This window comes from Rhipicephalus sanguineus, chromosome 8, assembly GCF_013339695.2.
Source record: "Rhipicephalus sanguineus isolate Rsan-2018 chromosome 8, BIME_Rsan_1.4, whole genome shotgun sequence".
Taxonomy (NCBI): Eukaryota; Metazoa; Arthropoda; class Arachnida; order Ixodida; family Ixodidae; genus Rhipicephalus; species Rhipicephalus sanguineus.
In genome coordinates this window covers 99374156-99401113 of record NC_051183.1, presented here as the reverse complement: position 1 = coordinate 99401113, position 26958 = coordinate 99374156, and the positions used below count along the sequence as shown (strand labels likewise).

The 26958-nt window shown below is 46.0% G+C and overlaps 2 protein-coding genes across 2 annotated transcripts in view; one reads left to right on the top strand and one right to left on the bottom strand.

Moving 5' to 3' along the window:
- Positions 1-12984, top strand: part of LOC119402250 (WD repeat-containing and planar cell polarity effector protein fritz homolog) — a 62866-nt gene extending 49882 nt beyond the window's left edge. The window contains exons 25-27 of the mRNA XM_037669382.2: positions 731-834; positions 8422-8447; positions 11333-12984. Of these exons, the coding sequence (XP_037525310.1) occupies positions 731-834; positions 8422-8447; positions 11333-11374 (172 nt within the window). The 3' untranslated portion in view covers positions 11375-12984. The remainder of the gene's footprint in view (positions 1-730; positions 835-8421; positions 8448-11332) is intronic.
- Positions 12985-17194: 4210 nt separating this feature from the next.
- LOC119402249 (leucine-rich repeat-containing protein 57) lies at positions 17195-25100 on the bottom strand. Its single transcript, XM_037669381.2, has 5 exons — positions 24858-25100; positions 24326-24461; positions 21643-21911; positions 19425-19610; positions 17195-17590 (listed from the first exon to the last, which is right to left on the bottom strand). Exons 1-5 carry the CDS (start codon positions 24936-24938, stop codon positions 17549-17551), a joined length of 714 nt encoding a protein of 237 aa, XP_037525309.1. The 5' UTR covers positions 24939-25100; the 3' UTR covers positions 17195-17548.
- Positions 25101-26958: the final 1858 nt, after the last annotated feature.

Here is a 26958-nt window from a genome sequence, read left to right as displayed (position 1 = left end):
TGCAAACAAAAGCATGGCCTTCGAGATTCAAATGGCAAAGATGGCGTCTATGACGTAACTGCTCGCGAAAGCGAGGCCTTCACGATTGGCATTTACTATTGACAAAAGCATAGCCTCTGAGATTTGCATTGCACAAACATGGCGTGTATGACGTAATTGCTTGCGAAAGCAAGGCCTTCGAGATTGGCATTCACTTCTGCCATCGCGTTGGCGTAGACTCATCATCATCGTTATTTGTCGGAGAACGGGAGGAGTTCGAGCTAAAGTTCGAGCTGGTTGGAGCTCGCATGGTCGTGCGTGCGGTTCGCGGTCGGACTCGCCGCGCCGGTCGTGATTGCGTGTGCTTAGTTCTTTCATGCCTACAGCTGTTGGTGTTAAAAAAATCACATACGTTGATTACATTTCTGTGGATAAGGCCGTCCTAAGCTCCGCGTTTCTATCCATCGACTAGATCGCGGCTGAGCGCGCCAATTTTCGTGCTGCTCGTAAGAATTGAAATAAAATTCTGTACCACTAAATATTTTGCCGTTTTTCCTGTTTTTCGGCTCTTACGTTTCCCGTCTCTTACGTTTATTTCCTACGGTCCCTTCAAAAACGTATCAGCGGGGTTCTACTGTAGTAATAAATGCTGACAGAGTTTTCGAAGAGTTATCTGCCACCGTTAGTCTTCAGCAGTGCTTGTCTTTAGTATTATGTGTTCTCAGAAACTTTGTGTCTATAATGGTTGCAGCGAAGCATGTGGCACCCCTCGTTTTGAGAACAGCCATCACAGGGCTGTGCCACAGTCGCCGTCTGGAGCTCCAGCCATTGCTGCAAGCCGGGCTTCTCTTGATGGTACGTACATGAAACAAAAGTATGGATTAAGTCACAAGACTGTCTTTGCTCCTGTTGCTTGAGAGGTTTAATAGAATTGTACACTTTCTGAAAGTCCTGGCAATATCATTGGTGCGATGACTGCAAGCTTTGATTATTGGTGAGAGCTTGCAAGTGCGACTATCGCTGCAAGCAATGAGAAATCATTCAGCAAGGAATGTTGCTTGAGACAAGTGGACCTGTCTAGGCATGGTCGAATATTCGAGCATTTTGAATATTTGAACGAATATTACAGTATTCGAATTCGCTTCGACAAGAATTTAAAATTTTGGAAATTTCGAAGTATTGGAAACGAATAGACATGTATTTTACCGCATCTAACACCCCTGAAAGGTGGTGTCACTGCAGGTGGTGTCACTGCACTGCGCATCCTTTTGAGTGAGGTCGCTATGCCTTGAAACCACCTCTCCAGGGGAAGTCCACACTGCCGCGAAGTTGCGCTTCAAGGTTAAATGTGCATTATTACTGTTACGTTGGGGGCTCAGAGCCCCGCAGCACAGGAACCACACGAGACAGCGACTGGCAGGAGACTGTTTTATTGCTTTCTTTTAGAAGCGGACGAAGGGAGGTTACAGCGAGGGTAGAAGAGTAATGCGATATGCAGGAGCTGGGGACAAAAGTCCGAGGAATGCGCCGCGCGCGGGCGCGTCGGGCAGCGTCAGCAAGCGAGGCACAGCACCTGCAGTGGCCGTGTGCCGGTCGATGTGCACGTACACGACATCCCTTACCCCTTAAGACGGGGTCACCGTATCGGTCAGGTGGACGCCGATCATGCTGGGGCCTCGGCGCAGTTTGGTGCTGCGCGGACCCGCTGGGTTGGTCATCGCAAGCTTTCGTCGCATAAGTGTGCAGCCTGGCCTCAGCTTCCCTATGTTCGGAGTCGGGCGTTGTGGGCAGATCATGCGGCGGCAGTGCTTCCGCTGGGAGCGAGATCACGTACGGAGCCGGCACTGTGTCTTGTTGATCACCTGCTGCTGGTCCGTTCGTTTGATCGTTTTGCGGTGAATCTTCTGTCAGGTAGGCCTCTGCACCTGGCTTTATGTGATCAAGGTGCCGACGAAGCGTTCCGCTTCTGGACTTGATTAGCCAAGATCGATGTCCGAGTCTCCTTAACACGGTTCTGCCAACCCAAGCAGGACTTCCTGCAAAGTTGCGGAAAAAGACCGATTGCCCGATGGCTGCCCTTCTTGGCGATTTAGTAACGCTGTGGTCAGTGGTCACCCTCTCAGCTGGTCGCGACTGAATGCGCGTCAATGCCGTTGAGAGCTCACGGCTGAACATGAGTGCAGCTGGCGTTTTGCCCGTCGTTACTGAAACGGTGGTGTGCTGTTTCAGCTGGAAACAAGCCAGCCTGCACGCAGATGTTCCTGACTGATCCTTTGGAAGTGCCTGTTTGGTTTCATACACCATTCTTTCGGCTTGCCCATTCGTGGCCGGATGATAGGGTGCGCTTGTGATGTGCGTCACCCGATTCTTCTTCAGAAATTCTTCCATTTCTGCGGAAACAAAGGACGGGCCGTTATCCGTGACCACCCTTTCAGGAATGCCAAAAGTTGCGAACAGGTTTCTCAGTTCCTCGATCAGTGTCGACGACTGTATGTTCCGCATGGTGCGCACTTCGAGCCACTTGCTGTATGCGTCCACTACAATTAGGAGCATCCTTCCCTCCACAGGCCCAGCGAAGTCAGCGTGGATTGTGTGCCATGGTGTTGTCGCACGTTTCCACTCGGGAGCTGGTGCTTTAGTTGGTGTTTTCTGGTGCTGGCAGCAAGTTGCACAACTTTTGACCACCCGCTCTATGTCGTTGTCGACAACGGGGCACCAAAAATAGCCTCGAGCGCACGCCTTCATAGCTACCACGCCCCTGTGACCTGCATGTGCTAAGTCGAGCATGTCCTTCCTTGCTTTCTCTGGAACGACCAGTCTGGCACCCCGGATGATTCAGCCCTCCTGTAGCGAAAGCTCATGTCCAAGCTTTGTGAACGCCGAAAATTCCTGCTTGGGCAACTGGCTTAATTCTCCGCTTGAGATGGCTGTCATCACGCGGGTTAACAGTGGGTCACTCCGGGTCAGCTCAGCCAGTTGACGCGGTGACAGCTCGAAACGTGGTGCGGACGCAAGCATAAGCACATCTCCCGGGGAGCATGGCTCATCCACCTGTGCGGCAGTGGCAGCCTGCTGAGTGCGTCAGCATTTTGGTGCAGGCGTCCAGGCCTGTACACCAAGTTGTAGTCATATGTGGCCATCGAGTCATCCTCAGTGACAATATCTGAGGGATTTGCTTCTTTTCCCCCATGATGCCTAGGAGCAGTTGGTGATCCGTTAATACGGTCACGTGCCGGCCAGCGACATATTGGTGAAAGTGGCTGACGCCATAAACTACCGCAAGACCTTCTTTATCGAGCTGCAAGTAGTTTTTCTCAGCGGTTCCCAAAGTTCGTGATGCGAATGCAATGGGAGCCTCTCGGCCGAACGCATCCTTTTGAGCGAGAATTGCGCCAATGCCGTGTGGTGACGCATCCACAGACAGAATGAGAGGCCTTTGTTCATCATAATGCGCAAGGACTTTCGAAGACCGAATCATCTTCTTAAGCATCTCGAACGCATCCTGGTGTTTTTTCTCCCACTTCCCGGACGTATTCTTCTCGAGAAGCCCATACAACTCTGCAGCTACCGTCGCTCTGTTCTCCAAAAAACGATCGTAAAAGGCGAGAAGCCCTAAGAAAGCCTGCAGAGAGGTCTTGTCAGTCGGTTTTGGCGCCTCGAGGATTGCTTTTACCTTCTCTTCGATCGTATGGACACCCTGAGCATCGATTTTATGACCGAGAAACTGGACTGAGCTGATGCCGAAGCGACATTTCTCTTGCTTGAGTCGCAGGCCTTTGTCGCTTAGCCTCGACAGGACTTCCTCTAGAAGTTGCGCATGCTCTTTAAAGGGACACTAAAGGCAAATATTAAGTCGACGTTGATTGTTGAAATAGCGGTCCAGAAACCTCGTAGTGCTGCTTTTGTGCCAAGGAAGTGCTTATTTTCAAATAAAATCACGTTTTTAGTGGTCCGCATCGCGTTAGCGCGCTTCAAATCTCCCGCCTGAAAATACGACTTTCATACGTCACTGCTGCCGTGCCCAACGTTGCCCGCTTTTACTGCGCGGCCGCCGACACTAGTAGCAGCCGAGCGGAAGTAGCGGGACCCACAGTAGCAACAACGGGGCGCTGCGGCAAAGACTTGCTCGGATGGGCACATTCAAAGCCTTCACCAAGTTGCCGTTGGTCTCGTAATCCTCAGTACGAAAGTGCAACGAGCACACACGCAGAGATTTTCACTGTTTAGCACAGTGGCGCAATGGCATGACACTAAGCCACTTCGAGCGTGATGGTTCATTCCGCGGCACCCAGTGAAAAGACACACCGGTTTCCTTGCTGCAGCACTGGCGTTGTGCACCATTCGGGCATCCGGCAATATCACACGCATGCAGCATTTTGTCGAACTTTCTGTCAGAGCGACTTTCACGAGCGCGCAAAACACGCACGGCAGTACGTGATCCCGAAACTACCGCTGAGACGGGCGAGGCGCAGTTCGGCGAAAACGGAACCTTTGAACCACGCGCGCCGTTCCCCATGGCAACGCCACGGAAGTTTTGTTTTCCATGAATCAAGCGGAAATGAACAAACAGCATTTTATTAAGTCTTTTGATGCTCGGATGTTCTTTTTTTACTGCTGCTAGTTTGATTACTAGTGATTTATTGTAGGCCGACTTCCATACGTCATCGGGATCACTTCGAAAATGTCCCACTCGTGGCGCTCATCATGTGATATATTTAGCTTAATTTCTTGGTAAGTAGGGCACTGCTGTTCATAATATTGCCGTTTTAGAAGTTGTCATACATTGGGCTTTCACTCTGACATAAATTGTTATTTGCCTTTAGTGTCCCTTTAACGTCCTTTCCACTGACAATAGTGTCGTCAAGGTAGACACTCACCTCCTGAATTCCGGCCAGTGTAGTCTCCATCATCCGCTGGAAGATGGCTGGCGCAGCGGATACTCCAAAAGGGAGACGATTCACCTTGAACAGTCCTTTGGTGGTGTTGACGGTGAGCAATGCGGCTGTCTCGTCGTCCACTCTTAGCTGCTGATAGGCCTGGTACAGGTCTAGCGTTGAAAATGTCATCCCACCATGCAACTTTGCGAACACCTCCGCAGTTGTCGGCAGTGGGTACGCCGTCTTCTTGACCACCGCGTTAACTGTGCTCCTGTAATCTCCACAAACGCGAAATTTTCCACCCTTTTTGCGCACCCACACCAAAGGTGTGGCCATTTCAGCATGTTGCGTCGGTTCCAGGATACCTTGTTTTTGCAGGCAGTCGAGCTCTTCTTCCATAGGCTCTTGGTAAGCTAGGGGTACTGGACGTGCTTTGCAAAACTTGGGTGTGGCACCTTCTTCCAAGTCCAAGTGAACCAAAGGACCCACGTAGCCGTCGATACCTTCCTTAAATACATCAGGATGGCGTGCGAAAACCTCCTGGATCTCTTGACTTGGTTCGGCGACCTGGTTTATTCCGTGAACACGGATGTTCAGTGCTGAGAACCAGTCACGTCCGAGCAGGTTGCACCCAGTCCCTTTAATTATCAGCAGGGGCAGCACGTAGTCCTTTGATTTAAAACGCACACGAACTTGTGCCGAACCGAGGGTGCCAAGTTCTTCCCCTGACCAGGTACGTAAGTCTAGAGGTTCTCTCGAAAGCTTTGGGGTGTTCGATGGTCACGTTTGGTGGTAGGTAGCCTCACTGATGAGAGAACATGCGGCGCCCGTGTCCACTTCGAAGTTCAGAGGCCTTCCCTCGACTTCCACGTCAACGAGGAATTTAGGGCAGGGTTGTCGATCACTCACGGCATGTAGGTCGTAGCACCTATCGGTGTCCGCGGGGTCGTAGCTCACAGGTTGGGCATTAATCATGTGAGTTCCCTGCCGGGTGTTGAGGTTGCCTTCTTTCTTTTTCTTCTTTCTGGAGATGCAGGCGTTCTCGATGTGACCCTTTTTGGAACAAAATCGGCATTGCGCTGTCCTGAACTTGCAGGTGTCAGCCTCATGTCAGCCGTCGCATCGGTTGCAGCGCCGTTGCTGAGCCGAATGTTTGCTTTCCTTTTTAGACTGCGAAGTGTTGTGCACCTCCGCGGAGCTCGTCGCTCCCTTAAGTCCTCGTTGCTGCTTCAATGCACTTTCGGATGACAGTGCCAAGTCCAACGCGCGTTGAAAAGTCAAGTCTTTCTCCGCGAACAGTCGCTGCTGGAGGTGCTCGTCGCGGATGCCGCACACGAACCTGTCACGAAGCGTCACATCTTGGGGCAGCATGGTGGGGTTCGCCAGAACGGCTGCCTGGCCTTCTGCCGGTAGCGTTGATGTAGCAGACGTTGTCGCTGGCACTCCGAAGTTACAGTCAGCTGACAAGCTTCTGAGGGCTGCAACGTAGTTGCTGATCGACTCTTCTGGCCGCTGATCGCGTCGCTGGGACATGTACCGGCCGTACAACTCAGACAGTCGTGGATCAAAGTGTTTCTGCAGGAGGGCAACTATGTCGGCATAGCCCACCTCTCCAGGTGTCTTCGGCGCGACCAGAGCGCAGGCAGTTTCAAAGGTGTCGGCTCCGCATAGCGTCAGGAGGAGCGTGCGCTTCTTTTGTTCGTCGCAGACGTCGTTCGCCACAAAGTGGAAGGTCAGGCGCTGGATCCACGATGACCAGTTCTTGCGGCTAAAAGGCTCGATGGCGGCCTGCATTCCTCCAGTAGCCAAGGGCGTAACCTAGAGGGCGTAACGTTGGCTCCAGCGGCAATCCTCACTCAAATGATTTCTCATCGCTCCAAGCCTCCATCTTCCCCCTAGCCTCTATCTTGTTAGCACTGCAAGCGTGGCGTTGTGCTGATAAGCACGACGGCATGGGTTCGATTCCCTTTCATAGTGGCCGATTGTGACGGGCAAGTTCAAGAACATGCAGCAGACGCCACTAGGAGTTCCAACGGTACCCGGAGCATTGTGACAATTCTCCTTTGTATTCAATTGAATGAGGTTATACAAGGGGTTTATGTCCCCTATCCGCTCGGGAGGTTGGGGGGTCCTGCTCCCTACACACTCCATAGGTTGAGGGTTCAATACCCTACGTTTAGAACGTTGAGGATTTAGCCCCTACATGCTCACAAAGTAAAGGGTTAGAATTGAGAGGTGCTTCATAGGTTCTGTGTGCAATTTCTTATCTGTAGGCTTGTGCAAATGGCAAATTTGAGGTTCGAAGCAAATAGTGACTTGGTCAAATAATATCGAATCGAATTCAAATAGTATCTATCACATATTATCAAGAAAAATGAGCATATTTGTCATGACCCATCTACACCTGCACAATATTTTTATTTAATTGAAACAAGGCATATGCAAATGTCGTTCTTTTTGGTTCAAAGGAAGTGGAAGCAACTTTGAATAGTAGCAGGATTTGACTTTCGGTAGAATGCAAGTGATAGCCTGTAAAACATGTTATGTTTTAAAATTTGCTATGCTTAGAGCATATAAGCCAGTATAACAAGCTTTTAAACTTACAAAATAATGAATCAATGTGAGGGTAATATGTTCATTTAACCTTGAAGTGGGACTTGGCGGCAGTGTGGATTTTCCCTGGAAAGATGCATTCACGGCATAGCACCCCCTCCACTGCAGCGAAACCACCTTTACAGAGAGAGGGGAAGGGGGTTACTGCGGACTAATGTGCACCTATTCATTCATTTCGATCGAAATTTCCAATATTTTGAATTCGAATACTGTAATATTCGTTCGATTATTCGAAGTGCTCAAATATTCGCACGAGCCTAGTTATCTGTTATATACTCTAGATGCACCATCACCTTGTACAGTGGAATCTCGTCGATACGTTTTTCGCGGGAACCGGAAAATAAAGCGTATCATGAACCAAAGAGGTTGAAAAATGAGGAAAATATACACACTTCGTCAGCAACTCACTTTTGTTGAGCAACATTGAAGTTGCTGGTCAATTTCCGCTGCATTAACGTCGGTTTTGCGGCAAAAAGATCGCCTGGCAACTATCTTTTTGCCACAAAACCAATGTTGCTGTGGCCTCAGTGGCTCTGCAACGTTCAGACCGTGGCTTGTTGGAACGCAGTTTGAGCTAGTATACTGAAGAATAAATGTAGGATTTCTAGATATATTGATCAATACCCACTTTCGCGGTCGTATTATCCAATCGTGGGCTAAAGTGTGATCATATTTAACGCGTGAAAATGCATTATTTCTAAGGGATATTGGCGAGGAATGCAAAGAGAAACGTATTAGGCCGAGAAATATATTATGCAGAATCATATCAACAATATTCGACTCTATTTCTTTGGGTCACTGTGCTTTGCAGCGCATTCTTATGCAAGTGCATCATGTGACCAAAATCGCTGGGAAGTAGCACGAGACTAGCTTCGCAAATTAAACATCCGTGTTGTCCTATGTTCTGTGTCACACCAATTTGTCACACCTGCGTTAATGCCTTTTATTCCAGGTGAGGGATCTGGTGAGGAGTTATTGGTAAGTAAAGTTGGAATCAATTTCATTTTTAATAATGCCAGAGGCTAATGCTCCAGAAAGTGTAGTGGAACTTGTCATGGAAGTGCACGTTTGCATAGTTTCTATTGTTCCTACAGCTCAGCATGGCAGCAAATGAGTGATGAATTAAATGCACAGCCGTTTGATTCATCACTCATTCCATGCAATGCTGCATTGCTCATTCCACTCTGCATGCAATTCCATTATGCCGCACAACTGAAGCAGGTTCGTGTTTGACGTAGCAAAAAGCACATTTCTGAAACGACATGTATTGTTAAACTAGTTAGTGTATGACCATCATGAAATAAACCTTTCAATTGGTAGTTAGCATATTGCCTTATGTCTTCTTGTCTACTCGGAGCTTTAGCAGTGTTTCTTTTTCCAAAACATTTCCTGAAAAGATAATCTCCTTGCACACCACGCCATATATTGTACTTATCCTTGAATACCTTGAATAGTCTTGATTTCAGAAAGAAATAAAGAACTAGAAGAGTTTTGAGATACCTTTGAGCTCAGTACTTTATTTTGCAACAAATTACAAATGAACAAAAAATTCGGCAGATCCCACGTACCGTGGAAGTCGATGTTATGCGAAGCATGCGGCTGGAAGGTGACTGTGATGTAATTTTTGTTAATGAGCGAAACGCTACAAAACGACGCTAAAGATATATAAATTTTATACGCACACATATATGCTGAAGAGCTGCATATGTGTTATTTAACCAGTTGTTTATACAGTTGGGTAACGATGCCAACTGCAACGTGGGTATTACCAACACCAGAAGCGGTGAGCTGATATGTTGTGTTTATACTTGTCCCTAATGATGGAGAACGCACGCACTTACTTTTCACGAACCCGTGTGCATGTGTGGAAGAGGTTCTTGACAGTTCTTGAACAATGTCGTCATCACCGTGATCAGTGAGCACCAGCAGCTAGTCATGACTGCTATAGGATCCAGTCGTGATCGCGGTGACGAGGGGTCTATATGTAGTGAAGTATGAGGTATAGTACAGTTGATGGAAATCGTGGATGCCTCGGTCATTTCGTCGACAAATTATCTGTCGACAGAGCCGGCGACATGTCGGAACCTGAAGCCACCCTTCGCGTTGGTGAGGTATAGGCCGTCGAGGCTGGTAGGCCTGGATAGTGCTACGTAGACCAACATCAGTGGATGGCGCTTGTATTCGTAGACTACATGGGCATATGTGGCCTACGTAGCCTAGTCTACAAAGCGGCTGTCAATCAATCTGGCATCATCATCGGCCAGCATGCGGCCATCGCGCAGCCTCGTAAGAAATGAAGAGGACACTGCGTCGTTCTGGCGCACTAAGTGCACTTTACGGTGCGATCGCATACGTAACGCATACGTAACGTTAGGTAATGTTCTCCTCCGGGGTCGAGCAATGCTTCAATACAGCTTGCTGAATCATAGGAATACAGATGTAATGTTTTTTTAGACTGCTATAAAAGCGGAGCCAACTCTGGAACCACAGACGTTAATCTGATATGACGCCTGTATCGTAGGAGTACACATCGTAGGAGTATCATGTAGTGTTTATTGCTTTCTTGCGAAATTAAATCGCCAGCACCATAACCACAATTGACGTTGCACCGACATTACGCCTGCATAGGCTGTTTTTCCAAACCCGTTTATAGACCTGGCGTGGCTCTGTGGTAGAATACCTGATTGCCACGCAGAATGCTTGGGTTCGATTCCTGCTGGGATCCTAATTTTCATTCTCTCCATTCGTCAGGTCACCGCTGCCGATGTCGGTTTTTCTTAACGCTCTCGCATTTAAGTTACCAATCTCTGTTCTCGCCGTTCCTGGGCAGATACAACTGTCAATCACCTGTGGTGCATACCCGTACGCTGCGGCCCGTGGTAAATGGGTATGTGCCACACGTGTCTGGAGGAAAGGGTTTGACGACGTACGCGACAGGATTTTCACATTAATCATGTCATGACACGACAGTCATATTCGTCAAATCCCCTTACCCTCCCATGCCAATTTTGGTCTACACCAAGTTGACGAGGCGATCATGAGAGCACCCAGACGTAGGCGGCTAGATAGATAGATCGATAGATAGAGAGAGACAGGCAGGCAGGCAGGCAGGGCGGGGCGGGGCGGGGCGGGGCGGGGCGGGGCAGGGCAGGGCAGGCAGGCAGAAGTGCCAGAGGTTCGCTAAGAAATGCTTCGCATTTAATAGTGATAGCGGTTGGGCCAACAACTTGCCTTCAGTGCAGACCCACTATCAGCTTATCTTTTACTTTTACATTGTTGCAGAGCTTCACAACGAGGATTTCGTCGTGATTGAAAAGTCCTTTCTTGTTTATTTTATATGAGGGGCATATCCGAGACCCCCATGCAATTTGTAAAGAGCCATATTTGTGTGCATGCTCGTAGCACTGGCTGATGTCGGTTAACATTCGCTAATGTTGGCTAATGCCAAAGAGGGCCAAATAACTGCCAATGTAACATACGTTATCTGCTGTTATAATGGCAGTACTGTGTTCATTCAACCTCATTAGAACAATGCTGTCTTATGTACAGTCGTGAGCATACGAGACGGAACACTGACATTACCTTCTACAGGTCATAGCGTCTAAACACAGTTGGCAAGCGAAAAAATGTTCATAGCACTGAACACTCAAGCGAAGAGGTATCTCTTGTGATTCAGTACGTCACATTCATTTCGGTACATTGCAAGTAAGCGTTGATTAAACACGAATTCGGTGTTCCCTCTTATATTGTTGACAACTGTACATAGACCATAGATACGTGTGTTGGTTCCACCTGACCTGTTGACTTGCTGTCCTAGTGTTCAACACCTGGTACATCTGTGCATACTGTTTATTACTCCTCAGCAGGGGCAGGCCATTCAGTGCATTCACTTCGGGGTCGTCTAGAAGAGGATGGAGCAGGAAGATGGCTGCCAGGAATTACGACCAAAAACAAGAATGCAGAAGCTGGTTTTCTGCGGAAATATGTGTATTTATTCTCGAATAGGTGTTGTGTGCGCAACATGTGCTGTGTTCAGCACACATTGAATTTGAATGAATTTGTTTCGTACGAGAAGTTAATGTTGCCCAATTTGGCCGGTGCTTTCGTTAAGGACTGTGTAAAGGCTCAATACTTTTCACCAGCAGCTGATGCGTCAAATAAGTTCAAACTTTTGCATTTTAAAAATGCTGTGGTATTGTTACGTTAAATAGGATCAGAGACAAAGTTTTTAATGTGAAAGGCTTATGTGCCCCCATGAAGTGAAAAATGCAGCATCCGTCCACAAGTGTTGGTGTTACTACATGATGTCAAGAAAACTCCTGACCAAATGATGACATCCATCACATCAAGTCATGTGATAATGTCACGTGACATGGACGTCAATATAGTCGTCACACCCAGACACACGCCTACTTTCACATTCAGTGCACATAAGGAGACTTATGTGGCTCTGTAAATTGTTTAGTTGTCATGTCCAAAACTAGTTCCATGGTTCAGCGTGTCTTTGTGCAAAACAGCATTGTGTGCAAAATTAGTTGATGTATTATGTGTTGTGAAATGTGCCTATTCCATGGTGTCTCGGGAGCTTTCATATTTTAAGCCGTAAGGTCTGAAATTTTAATGGCCTGTATATAAAAATTTCAGGCACTACGCCTTTTCTGTGCATGGCACAGCTCCAAAGATCTGCCCACACATATTTTTATAGTTATATTTATGTTTTAAAAGGGACAGAGGCAGAAGATTCAATGCCAACTCAATGTGTTCTGAAGTAAGTGTTCTACATTTTAAGGTACCATGCATTTAAGCAATTATAGTTACGCCTAAAACACAAATAAGTGTCACACAAACTTTAGCGTGACATGTAATGGCACAAAGGGAAACAGACAGAATGACTGCAGCTGCATGGTCTCCTATAATGTGCATAATATAACTGTACTCGGCACTCTCTACAAGTTACATTATTCATGGCGCAGGCTAACTTGCACTGAACAGAGTGGACACTACCCTGGAGACTATTTTAAGAAGTAAATGTGTAGTTTCATTCATAGTTGTGCATATTTTCCAGTGTTTTTGCTGTACAAGATAATTAAGCTTGTATTTTTACCCTCCCTTTGTATTTGTGCAACTTTTGCATTATGATTAAAAATATCTTCAAGAATGAGAACATTTATAAAACTTCATCTTATGGGCTTTCTTTTTAATGATTAGTATATGCTTCTTAGTTCGGAAGCATCTGGCAACTCTGGTGGCACCCGCCATGTAATGCCATCATGTTGACGTCATTCAGGGGTGCTTTGACTCGATAAACAACAGCTCATTCCAGGTGGCCAATGTTGAGGTTTATAAAGCTTCAGGAAATGTGCGCTCCCAAGCAGACATCTTGTTTAAAGGTCAATTGGAACAATGTGTAAAGACTAAACAAACATGGCACTTCAGTAACGCATGTTGTTGGGCAAGTCAGTAGCACATCATTAAGCAAGGTGCTGCGCAAAAGAAACATGGTGCACAAAAGAAACATGGTGCATGATTCTTTTGTGCAGCACCTTGCTTAATAACTTCAAAATTGGGCTGCAAAAGTAGCCCCACCTATAAGGGTATAGCATAGTATTCAACAATAGCTGTGCATTCATTTGTTAACTGTTTTTAACATTGCTAAGTACTTTGCACACCAAAGCAAGAAACAGTTATCTTCAGCCAAGTGCAGACAATTTTGAAAAAGCATGTTATGCACATGCATGAATGTATGGTCAGAAATGCTAAAATGCAGAAATGTTTAAACATGCCTGTATGTGTGGTCGCTAAAATGTGAAAAATTGAACTGCTATTACGGGAAGACATTACGATGACAATGCCAAAAGCTTGCCCCGTGTGTCAGTTCTGCGTTGCAGTGTCGTCATCATTGATGCTTAACATACATGTTCATGTTTACAATAAGCACTATTTTATTTTGAAAACGCTTACAGATATAGACGTGCAAGAAACGCACTGAAGAAATCGTTCTTTTCTTTGTCACATGCCATTTAAATGCAGCTTGTAGGGACCATCGTTACGTTTAATGATTTTCACATACAGATTCCAATATATGCTAGCTTACCACAATAAAGTTTCAGTATTATCATGTTTCTGGTGACCAGAATAAATTGTGTCTACTTATGAATACATCTCAATGTGTTGCTTGTTCCTGCTCCATCACTTTGAACGCACAAGAACTTCCTCCCTTGAAAGTGATTTGGACTTGTAAAGTGTTCTTTTAAAATTATGTTCAGTAATTTGAACAAAACAGATTGATTTCTATTTCGCGAAAAAAAAATTGCGGCAGATCAGCACACCCTGTTGGAATTTACATACAGCGAAGCTCCTTCACATCTATATGTCGTTGATTAAATGCTCGGATGTGCATGATGCAATGACCGTTTATCTCTCCAGTACCTTGCAATACCACAGTCTTACTGGAAAGGTGCGCGAGCATTCTGTCTTACGGCCTTCGCAATGCGCCTGTTTCCACCTCCCGCCGCACCACCATGTTGTCGCTGCAACCCTGCCACTGCGTTCGCGACTGCGGTCCATGCAAAAGCAGACACTCGCATTCTTCTCGGCAAACAGCAAGCAAGCAAGCAAGCAGTTAGCAAAAACTCCTATAACTACGGCAGGGTCGCCGCACCCCTCATGGTGAACTGTGGCGCTAACCACGGAGAAACACTGCCATAGCGTTCCGCTCGATTGCAAAGGCTGTGAGACGAAACACTCGTGTGCTTTTCCAGTCCGGCCGTGGCAGTATGTGGAGCTGGAGTAACGTGTGCGAAAGATGGCAATATCCTGGCATAGCCGGGGGTGGGGGGTTCATACCCGCCCCCCTCCCGAAGTTTATAATTTTGCATGTGTACGCATGCGCATACGAACAAACAAAATGGTGGTTAAACACTCCACCCCCCTTCTCCTAAACAAATTTCTGGCTATGCCCCTGGGCGGTACCTACTTTTTCTAACTGCCAATCATAGACCTGCTTGTGGTCAGCAGTTGCAATTTTACAGCGCGAAAATTTGGAATACTCTGCCATTTGACACTGGATTAGCTAGAAATTTCGTACTTGCAGTGAAGCACTTTTTGTTAGAAAATATATATAGTTCCACTATTTAGGACATGTTTTTTTTTTTATCATGCTGGTTTCTATCTTTTTTATAAATCCTTATTACATTTGTTAGAATGAGCATCCATGTATGGATTTAGGGGCCTCTACTATCTTAGGCTGTTGGCCCAACAACATTTGAGCTGTAGTCTCATCCATCTTGAAGTCGATAAAGGATTATGACTTAAAATTCAAGGAGTAAGGTGCATAAAAGTGACAAATGTAATAATAAAAATGAAAAATAAAATGAAAATGTGTAGTGAATGTATGACAGAATGGGCATCAAACTACCACTTATTTTATTTCTAGAAATAGCTCCAGCAGTGGGAGCTAAGAACATAAACAACAACCACAAAAGACTCGTGTCTCAGCTTGTAGGTGTGAAACATACCTTTAAATAAAAAGAAACCTCTTCATCCTTATCGTAAAAAGCAAGGTCTGGCCTGAAGAGGTCTCAATCGGGCAAAGACGTGTTGATGTAAGGAAACAAGCCATTGTCGTCTCGCTTTGATAAGCGACTATATCTTGAGAGGTCGCATACATACTTTTTAGTTGAACACATACAAGAACCCTCTTTGTGGTTGCTGTCCGTGGCTTTTGCTCCCATTGTTGGTACTGTATGTGATACAGCGTCAGAATGTTGTCTACAGTTGTTCCTACAGTGATAAAACTACTGAGCAATTTGGCGCACGTCTTTGTTGCTCGTCGTTTTGCATTCCCATTTTTATTGTGACTCAATCCTTTGATACAAAACGGATGTGACCAGATTAACTCGTGCAGCAGGTATTTTGATTTACCAGTGGTTCACACCATTTATTCCAAGAAAGTTCAGACAGTGCTGCTGCAGTGTGCATTATTATTTTTTAAAATTTTGCACAGAGGTGCTATCAGCTTAGTCAAAACTCAGTTATCTGATAATGTAGGAGACAAAACAACTCCCACGGGTGAACAATGAGTCTTGTACTACTGAACAGTTTTCTGGCTGTTTTGAAACATTGTTGGTGAATCTGCGGACCAATTTCACATGCTCTGGAAGTGCCTGAAGTTCTCGAAGCATCACTCTGCAAGTGTTACCTGCGTGACACCATGTATTTCACCGCACTGCCTCATCGATGTATACCGAGAGGTTTCGTGCACCGCGACAGCACGTCATGTGCACCACATCGAAAGCCACAGCACTGCGCTGCGATTTTGGACCGAAGAAGGGAGGGCTGCTTTGTAGTGGCAACCATGGACTAGTACGTGTGGCACAGTAAACCACACATCTACTGAGCAGGCCTACAAGTGTTGTAGTTCGGGCGAGTTGGTCATCCACGAACTTAGCTCATATTAGTGCGGAACATACAAGTAGACATGACACACAAAAAAGACACAGGTAGGCGCTTTTGTGTGTCACGTCTACTTCTCGTATGTTCCGTGCTAGTACAAGCTAAGTTCATGGATGACAAACTCGTCCGAACTACAACACTTCTGAACTTCATTTCTTGTTCAACGGGCCCGTTCTTCAACGCACTTCATGATCTTCATGCCATCGTTTCGGTACTTGCGGAAACCATGTGTAAAGCACGCTCTCTTGCTTTCTGTGCACGTCGCAAAATAATACCGCAAGAAATTGTCATCCTCTCGGGAGGCTTCGTTCCGTCGCCAGGACACTCGTCTAGGATCTGCAAAATCCTATGGTCTGAGCTGTACCGCCAAGTGCGGCTTTACCGGCAAGTTCTGACCACAAGTTTGCGGTGCACCAGTGATCCCGTGGGTTCCAAAAGCAGGATCCAGGCGTTCTCGCGCTTCGTCGACCAGAGAACAGAGTCGCTGTGGCAGCTTCAACTGAAACAGCTCCGGAGCCGTCTACCGATTAGCGCCTACCTGTCTCTTTTTTTGTGTGTCGCGTCTACTTCTCGTATGTTCCGCACTAATAGAAGCTACGTTCAGGCCTACAAGTTGGTGACAACCCAACAACTATAAATAGGGTCCGCCTATAGTTAGATAGCTAGTCGCAGCCCAAGACTACGACAAGGGTACTGCTGTCCAAGTCAGAGAATTTGCACTACAGTTGAACCCTGACATATCAAACCTGAAAGGGATTCAAAAAAGAGTTGTATATACAAAGGTAATTCCATACATAAGATAGTTTAAATATAAAAAAATTGGGATTTTACAAATGTCCCACTTACTCAATACTAATTTGTTGCTTGTGGGTTCAACTTTATGTGTAGATGTGCCAGAGAATTACGTTCAGTCATTTGCACGATGGCAAGTGCTTTTGCACGTTAAACATGGTTCATTTTACAGTGGAGGTCCATCTTTGTGTCACTCATTTTAGGTTGAAATGTCCAGGCAAATTTTGAAGGAGATCCCGAGATCGGTGTTGAGCCAGAGATTATATAGTAGCTAAAGGCGACAAGCTTTTATATTTCAGTACAGCCAGCATTAATTAATTAGCTGAGAATGGACTCCAGCGGGCAGCGCCACTCTTACAGAGGCAAAGGACAACTTCACCGTGGTATTGTTGGTGGAGGTCGCACTGAATTTCTAGGTTGTCGCCTCATACAAGTTCTGCTACAACCGAGATGAATAAACACGCAACAGCTCCAAGAGGTGTGCGGTTATTTACAATAATACAACGTTTAATAAATATAGACGAGCCGCAACAGTGCGACTCATAAGGCGATTTAAGCGTGACAGCTTCGGCGGCTGCCTGCACAACACGCGAGCCGTGCTTGGGTCTAGGCTACATTTTGCGGTGCCTTCTTTCTCGACAGTGCCTCCGATGCTCCTGGAATGACTACTTCCTGCGCGTGGCTACCCAGATGGCGGATATTTTTTTTTTCCTTTCTGCCCACGGCACTGCCCGGTCGTCCTTTGTGTGCAAGGGTCTCGGGGGAAGTGTGGGCTTGATCGGGTGCTCTTCGTTCCTTGGCCACATGGCGCAGGTTCCGGGCCTCGCAACGTCTCAGAACATCTTCTTCTTGGTGGCAGTGTAACGTTCCATGTACTACAAAAATAGAAGTCACATGCTACATTAATAATAATAACATTTGGGGTTTAACGTCCCAAAACCACGATATGATTATGAGAGACGCAGTAGTGGAGGGCTCTGGAAATTTCGACCACCTGGGGTTCTTTAACGTGCACCTAAATCTAAGTATACGGGCCTCAAACATTTTTGCCTCCGTCGAAGCCTCCGCAGCTGGGATTCGATCCCGCGACCTTCGCGTCGGCAGTCGCATGCCATAACCACTCCACCACCGTGGCGGGTCACATGCTACATTAAAGGGATGCTAAACTGAAGCAATGAACTGGTTTAGATTGATAAATTGTACTCTGTGAACTCTAATCTCGTTAATTTCACCATCGAAGGTTTAACTTTTAAGTTTCGCACCGAAACTGCCACGTGACGTCATGGATTTCAAGGCGTGTTTTTCGTGTTTCGGCAACATTCGCTCAACAAAATTTCCTAAAACTCGGTATGTTAAGTCTATGGTCCCCTCAGAGGTAGTACTTCGTTTTTACTGGTGAGGAGCTACATAGGCCCCAGTAGATGCCATCAAAATCTATGACCTCGAGATGTTTGGTGTGGGAATTTCAAGGTGGCGTCGCCACCTGCTTTTTCTTTTGGCATGTTTTTTTTTTTTTGCTTACCAAGTGTCTTCTCGTGGCAAGTGTGGTGATTTTGTGAAAAAGCAATTTACTGATACGAGAAAACCCATTTTTTCGCCTTAGTGTCCCTCTAAAGAGACACTTGAACGGAAAAAATGATTTCACTGGCATTAGTAAAATTAGCCTTCCTTCCACAATACCGAGAGCACCAGCCCTATGGCGAGAACGTGCTTGGTGGGTCAGAAAACGCACAAAAAGAAAACACGGGCCGCAGTGCTGGCTTCGAGGCTCCTGCACCAACTCGCAATGACGCCGTAGATCTTGACAGCGTCTGCTAGAGCCTATATAGTTCTTTATCAGTAAAAAATTACTTACATTGTGTTCTAAGGAAGCCAGAGACATGACATACCCAGTTATGGGACATTTTAATAAGCCAATGTGGTGAGAATACGAGAGAAGAACTTTGACATCCATGACATCGCATGGACATTCAGGTGCTGAGGATATGCTGCAAAATCTCAAAATTTAACCTTCATTCCTCTTATAATAAATAAACATGATTGGAAAACAACTTACACAGCCTTCAAAGAATAATTTGTCAGGTTTAAACTGATTTCAACGTCTCGCTTTAGTGTTATTTTAATTTTGTTACAGAGCAAGAACAAGTCAACAAAATATGTACCTTGTTACAAGTCCGTTGACTCAATTCAGGTGTATCACAGCCACATGTAGTTTAGTTACTTGAAATTCAGTAAAGTGCAATTAAAACGAGGCCACAAATTATGTGCGAAAACGTGTGTTTTTACAATTATACAGAAAATAGTCCAATAAAAAAATTTGCACATCTCTTGCATACCTGTCAGCTACTGTAGACAAAGAGTGGCCAAAGTTACGGGAAGTTTTTGTGTTGACCTCACTTTTTCACGCACGCAATGAAGTTGAATTTCACGCCAACGTCAACCAGTATGCTCAGTTATTAGCTTTGGCTACATATGTTCACTGCATTTGTCATTTTCGTTAATCAGCCCGTCTATAAACCACTGCACAAGAGGACCCCTACAGTTAACAGCGTGCAGCTTGGGGCAAGGGCGACATCGCAACATGCCGTCCGGACGTATTTGCAGTGTCCAATTTTTGCACTGTTCACTTACACTGTGATGAATTCCATATGCACGTTTATGGAGTGCTACTGCTTAAGGAGTGTCACAAGGGCGAGTTGCATCACGCACCGTCTCGTAGCCCTCCTTCTCCTGGAAGTCCTTGAGCTCGAAGAGATTGCCCTCGACCGCCAGCAGGGAGACGTTGGAGCTGGACAGCAGCTGCGTCGGGATGGAGTTGATCTGCAGGCAGTTCTCCTCCAGTCGCAGCACCTTCAGCCTCGGGCAGTTGGCTATGCTCTCCGAGATCATGGACACCTGCGAGCACCCCAGCACAGAGAGAGAGCTCCGTCGCGACTCTTTCTCGGGCATTCCGAGTCAAAGTGCACTTCGTCTGAGCAATTCAGTGCTGTGCAGCAAACGTTAAGGCTATTGTCGGCCAGTGGCTAACTACAGGGCGCTGTGTCTATCATGTGTCTATAAAAAGGAGCATACAAGAGTAAGCAGAAGCTTGGGTGAGTTGGTTTCGGTTCATGACAGCATGGAACACAGTGTGCGAACATAGAAAAAAAAAAAAAACAGGAGGGCTCACCCACTGTGCAGATATACGCTCTGCTTAAAATTTTACTGATAATTACGATACTTAAACCTCGATATAATGAACATGGATATAACGAATTATCAGTTATAACAAATTAAATGAAAAATAGTCTTGTAATAGATACAGTGTTAAAAATAAATGTTTAACGAATTTATTCTAGTGGCAGATGTGACTGTTATATAATGAGGTTTGAGCGTACTTCCTCATACAAAATTTCAGCCGAAGTATGAACCAAATGTAAGATAATCCTCTATTTATTTATGTTTTAACGCGTTTTCATTTCGTGGAGCCCTCGGCACCCAGTGGCGATAAACTTCGGCCTCTTCTTCAGCAGTGCAGATGGCAAATACCATGGTGCCACCTCACAGTCCCGTGCGGCACTCTGCTTTCCTCCTCACCCTTTCACCATACTCTCCGCATTCATCTTCATCTTTTGCTGTGTTCATTCTCTCGGTTGCGACGGACAAAGCACAACACTCAATGCAGGAATGGGTGCCTGACAGCCGCGCTCTAAAATTAACAGGCAATGCTGCAAAATCTATGCAAGTGCAGTAGAATCTCTATATGTAGATATCACTTGAACTGAACTGCTGTTAAACGGAACTGCTTTGAATTTTATTGGTCTAGTATATCTGGCTGCTGCACCCCTATACACATTGCTCAGTAAGCGAACCTCCCGTTAAGTAGAACATGTTTTTCCCGTTCCTTCAGGTTCTGTTAACAGTGCAGTTGTTTTCCTGATCTAGAACACTTAGCAGAATGACCACTTCGCCTGCTATTTGAACAACTTGTCCTAGTTTAAATATGCCAAGCATAATGCTGTCTCAAATGTAATGCCAAACGCAATGTCTCATGATACACTGTTCGTGCATCTAGTGAATGACACTCTAATGTTGCTATCATGAGTGCAACTGCCACTCAAGACACAAATGCGTCGCTGTTCTTCAGGTCCGAGACATCTCCCATGCAATAATTACGTCACATTACATGACACGAAAGTATGAGACTTCACATCAAATTACATGACGCATGGTTAAGTTTTGTTAGGATATGATGCACTATTCTTTAGGTGGCATTCGCGAGCAGTGCTGTGTGTCTAATTTTTGTAGCATTGCCTGCTAAGTGAGAAATCAAAAAGAATCATTCCTTGAGACTTTTGTAGAGTGGCGATCAGATTACAGGCTGATGATGGAGAGGTCCTTTTCCTGGTCCCTTACTGAGGTTCACTATAACTTAACTTTTACTGCAGTAGAATGTATTTTTGTTGCTGTAGTCGCAGCCGATCATGACCAACACCAACAAATCAGCCCGGGACTGCTACTTCAAAGCAATGCCTTTTGCTTGCTCACTCATCGACGATACCATTCGGCAGGTGGGCAGACCATTGCTCTGACCATTGATTAATGGAGAAAAGCCGTTAGTTTATCATTGTCTTCACTAAGTTTACGTTTTTCTGTCAACAGACAACAACACAGAAAACCAGACGAGTAGCTAAGGAAATGCTTTGTTGGGCGAGTTGGTTCAGTGTCTTAAGAGAAAAGCAGAGTGCAAAAAAAACAGAACAAGAAGACGGGACGGGCGGCCGTCCCGCCTTCTTGTCCTGTTGTTTTTCTTTTTTTTTTTTTTTTTGCACAACGCTTTTATTTTGAGAGTAGCTAAGGGCTGTATTGGCCTGACATGGGCACAGCTCACATACGAAATGGCACCACTACAGCACAGCAGTCCAACAGTGCCTCAATTATGGCTCACCTGGTTCTGGTTCAGGTTGAGCTCCGTGGCGTGCAGGTCGCCCACAAAGTCCGGCACTTCAGATATCCGGTTGCGCGAGAGGTCGAGCACGTCGAGGTGTTTGAGGCCACAGAAGCAGTGCGGGAACGCGGCGAGCCGGTTGTCGCTGAGGTTGACATTACGGAGGTTGCTGAGTTGCGACAGCGTCTCGGGGAGCCGCGACAGATGGTTGCTCCCGAGGCTCAGCGTCTCGAGCTTTTTCAGCTTACACAAGCTGTCCGGGAGAAACGCTGTCAGGGGTGCGGGGAAGCAAAATGACCGAATGACGTCGTCAAAATTGAAGAACAAGACACAGTCATGAATATTTGCCTGCACCAGTATTCGCTAGAACAAATGTTTACAAGTACGGTTTTTTCTCTCGAACGGTGAGCAAGTGGAATTCCCTTCGCATGTATTTGAGTCACATGATTTCATGGTTGCTTTGAAAAACCATTTTCGTTAATTTTGGCGATGCCCAAGTGAGATTCCTGCTTCTTTCTATGCATTAAGTTCATTTCATGCAGCACTGTTTACGCATGTTTGTATATTCTTTTTTTATTGCTGTAATGCCTCTCCTGCTTGGGCCAACGTATTCGCTGCAGTATTACTAAATAAATAAATAAATAAACAAACAAGTTGAAATTAATGCAGCGATGGGCACACGGAACAAAAACACCACAGCTAGCTGTATGGTAGTGCGACAGGTCAAAGGCCACACCTCTCGCAAGATCACACGCTAAAGAAAAAATAAAAAAACGACGGAAGAGGGAAAGAGGAAGCACTTCCAGACAACATAAACAAACAAGGGTGTGCGAATACACGGAACTTTTTAATATTAAATGGAATAAGTCCTGTTTGTCTTACGAATATTTGTGAAATCTTTCGTGAATATTTCAGAATGTCAACCCTAATAGATGCAGTATCGACACAAACATACGAGAACCTTCATCTCCACAGGCGTGGAATTTGGATAGAACAAGAGCTTACATAGTTCAGCAAGCTATGTTAACTTGGCAGCCAAACAACCACTTGCAACCTCTGCAGAGTTCTGGGCATGGAGAGAGTTTGCTCATTTGTTCTCTGATGCTCCATTGGTGCTGCTGTTGTCAGGTATCTCATCAAGCCAGTAACGACTCCTGGCACCAGCATGCATGTATGAACTTCACTTGAATCTACTCAGTACAAGTTCATTAAGCTCACCCCAGACGTTCCCCTTTAGCCAGAAGAATACCACCTGACCACTTAGGCTGGCATTAATTTTTGCTCCGCCAAAACGACAGCCCTCGTGATATTACCTATGTAAGACACATTTACCTTCGTAACACTTGCTTCGAATAAACATTACGGATTAATATGATTTATGACTCAGATACTGGTATGAATTGTAGTCCAGAGAATTTCCACAGCTGTATGCTGGCACGACAGCTCAAAATGACCTACTGTCAAATGCAGCTTTAGAAGGCTGCAGCATTTCCTTCTCAAAGGCAGATGAATATCAGCCTGCACCAACGGGCGTGCTCTCTAGACAGGCGTCATGAACTCACCCGCCGCGGTGATCTTGTGGTTATGGTGCTTGACCGCTCACCCGAAAGTCATAGGATCGAATTCCAGCCATGGCGACCGCATTTCGATGGTGGCTTGCTAGAGGGCCATGTATACTGATTTAGGTGCACGTTAAAGAACCCCAGGTGGTCGAAATTTTTGGAGCCCTCCAATATGGTGTCTCCCATAATAATATTGTGGTTTTGGGACGTTAAACCCCAACAAGTAAGTAAGACGTCATGAACCGGATGGCAGGTGACTCCACCGTCCGGCTCATGAACAGGACTTTTTTCAGTTGCGTAGGCAATCTGCGGTCATGCTTCGGTCATCTGGGCGGGGCTTCTGGACTTATTAGGCTGTATCCAACTATAGCTGTCTTTCCTTTACGTTCCCACAAGGTCCACAATTCACGCCCGTAACCACAGAAATAATCAGGGCGTTAACCGCGGGAAATTTTATTTTGAGGCTGAGGTCACTGTCTTTCATTATCTTTGAGATTTGACCTATTGCCAACTTTCCAAGTACTACACTTTGCTGGATTTGTGCGAACCGCTAGAATGACAAATAGTGGAATGCAAACGTTTTGACATTAATTAAAAAAAAAACACATTGTTTGGAAAGAATGTGCTCACTTCTCTCCTGGCACTATTCAATTCGTTCTAAGAAAAGTCTAGGGGTGTGCAAACGCAGTAATTTTTGAGACCGAATCGAATACACGCTGTCGGGGCATAGACAATAATTTTTTTCCAGGAAGTTCAACCAAGTTTAAGTATGTTCACAAGTGTGTTGATTTGCGTGTGTGTATATAACGTGTGCAAAATTGAGTATTTTGGGGTGAAGGGGTTGAGCCCCCCTAGCTTTGCCAATGCATGCTGTATCGAAAGTAAATCGAATACTTTCCAAATACTGAATAGCCGTTTGTACAATTAATATAAAAATGATACACACAGTCTAGTATTTAGAATTTAAGCACTAAGAGCACAAACGGAGCATCAGGAACGAATGATTGTTAGAATCTGGCTCCCGGACATGTATTCGATTCGATATTCGAAATGTTCGCACACCCCTAAACACATAAACGGCGTGTAGTCGTCATGGCTGGCTAGGACACAACGGCGCCTACCGATACGGTTGTTCGTGAGCGTCAGGTGCTTCAGTTGCTCGAACTTGCTGATCGCCGCGGGGATCGAGGACAGTTTGTTGCCCGAAAGGTCGAGGGTTCGCAGTACGCCCTCGATGAGGTACAGCTCCCTGGGGAACTGCAAAACACGAAGGACAAATGACGCATCGCCCACTTATGGCACTCATGCTAAAAGCCAGGGCTTGTGAACACAGACACAAGAGAGAAGTCGAGACACAACAACCGCCGAGCTTAGAATAACAGAGAGCTGCGATAGTTGGTGGGTATTTATGTTAAAAAGACAGGGCGCGCAAACACGGACACAAGAGACAAGTGACGGCACCACAATCGCCTTGACTTCTCTCTTGTGTCCGTGCTTGCACGCCCAGTTTTATCACGAATACGTACCAACTAGCTCAGCTCTCTGTTATTCTAAACCATATATGGCACCGTGCTTCCCATTCAAGCATCGCGAGCAAGCCTTTCTCAATAAAAAACACTCGGATCGTGCGATTCGAGTGACGTTACCACTCACCTCCTTGAGGTTGCTGTTGGGCAGCGTACACACCCCAGTCTTGCCGGCATTTTGGATGTGTGGCTTTAAAGAGTTGCCCATCTGATTGCACGCGGAGGCGCGGCTTACCTTAACCTGCCCCTTGTGTTACAAGGCGATGGAATGCGATTAACACATGGCAAAATATAAACGCGCTTCGCATTGACTGCCAACTGCGATGCGCCGATGCGCTCCCCCAAAGGAGCGCCAGCGCCGCTCTGGCTTTGGATTGGCTGTCGCCAAAAATTTTCAGATCCCGAAGCCGAATAAAAGCCATATATTTATACGAGACTATGTATGCGTACACGTTGTCGACTTGCCCATTCTGGAAAAAAAGTTTTGTTTGCCCGATGCGAAATCTTTCCGTGCAAAGCATTTCTCGTTTTTTTTTTTGTTTTTTTTTCAGTGTGCATGCATGGCTATGCTGTGAAAAGCGGAGAAGTGAATGAAGACGCTACAAATCATAGAGTTTCTTACAATAATGCCACAAATTAACCAGGCAAAGTTACCAGGGGCTTCAATTAATACGTTCAGTTAGATCCCCCCTTTTCACCTGCGGCGTTATGTCCTTTCCTGCCTCCTCGTCCTCTTCGTTCCGACTGCAGCTCGTCGTCGCCAACAGCATTGCGATTATTCGTGTTTTTTTTTATGTTTGTGCGTTATGATACCCTTCCACTTCAGTTTTTGACATAAAGGCTGACGTCTCGAGAAAAAACAAACCGTACAGTCTCGGTGATCACGTTTTTTCTTTTGTGGTTACTGCAATACTTTATATTAATTTACCCGTCCCACTTGCATTACCTTGGGTATTTCTGCCGTTGAGGTCACGAAACTCACTCCGTGTCGGGTTGACCACGGCCGGGGAGCCGGAGTGTCATACCCATATTGCGATGATGAGTATTCGCGAACCGAGCGCTGTTGAGAACCCTTGGAGTCGGTATGGGTGATCGCTGTGCTGTGAGTTCTTATGAAATGCTGAGCAATGGGTATTACACGCATAGCGCGGCTTATGGGTGTGACTGCATCCTCGTCATTACGTGATATTGCGTAAACAGCACGCAGAAAAACACGACCGATGAAATCCACAATGGTGCAAATGACCGATCATACTTTGAACCGAAATGACGAATCCCTCTCTCATATGTACGCCCGCTGCTTACGTCGCATTTAAACCCTTCATAAACATCGCTCCACACGTCCTCGCTGTCATTGTAATCAAAGCTCCGAGCCGAAACGCCTTTTTAAATGCGAAGCATTTCTTAGCGAACTTCTGCGACTTTGACCGTATCTATCTAGCTATCTAGCCGCCTACGACTTTGTGCTCTCCTGGTCGCTTGGTTAATCGAATGTGCACCAAAATTGGTATGGCGTAACATGACTGTATGACGAACATAAATGACAAGTCATAACATGAAAATCATGACACGAATGTCATGTACAGCATGATTTACATTCTACGCTCATGGTGCGCTGGCGGCCGTTTCGCTAGCTTGATATACACCAAAATTGGTCTCTTCCGACGTGACCGTCTGACGAACATAAATAACACGAGTTATCATGAAAATCATGACACGCGTGTCATGTACAGCATGACTTACGTGCCACGCTCATGGGGCGCTGGCGGCCGTTTCGCTAGATATACACCAAAATTGGCATTTTGTGACGTGACCGTGTGACGAACATAAATAACACGAGTTATCATGAAAATCATGACACGCATGTCATGTACAGCATTATTTACATTCTACGCTCATGGTGCGCTGGCGGCCGTTTCGCTAGCTTGATATACACCAAAATTGGTATTTTGTGACGTGACCGTGTGACGAACATAAATAACACGACTTATCATGAAAATCATGACACGCATGTCATGTACAGCATGACTTACGTGCCACACTCATGGGGCGCTGGCGGCCGTTTCGCTAGCTTGATATACACCAATATTGGTCTCTTCCGACGTGACCGTCTGACGAACATAAATAACACGAGTTATCATGAAAATCATGACACGCGTGTCATGTACAGCATGACTTACGTGCCACGCTCATGGGGCGCTGGCGGCCGTTTCGCTAGATTGATATAC

Coding starts and splice junctions, on each gene's coding strand:
- LOC119402249 (XM_037669381.2), bottom strand. CDS start 24,938: ATGGGCAACTCTTTAAAGCCACACATCCAAAATGCCGGCAAGACTGGG. Junction 24,462..24,857: donor CCAACAGCAACCTCAAGGAG/GTGAGTGGTAAC, acceptor CGTGTTTTGCAG/TTCCCCAGGGAGCTGTACCT. Junction 19,611..21,642: donor TCAACCTGAACCAGAACCAG/GTGAGCCATAAT, acceptor GGGTGCTCGCAG/GTGTCCATGATCTCGGAGAG.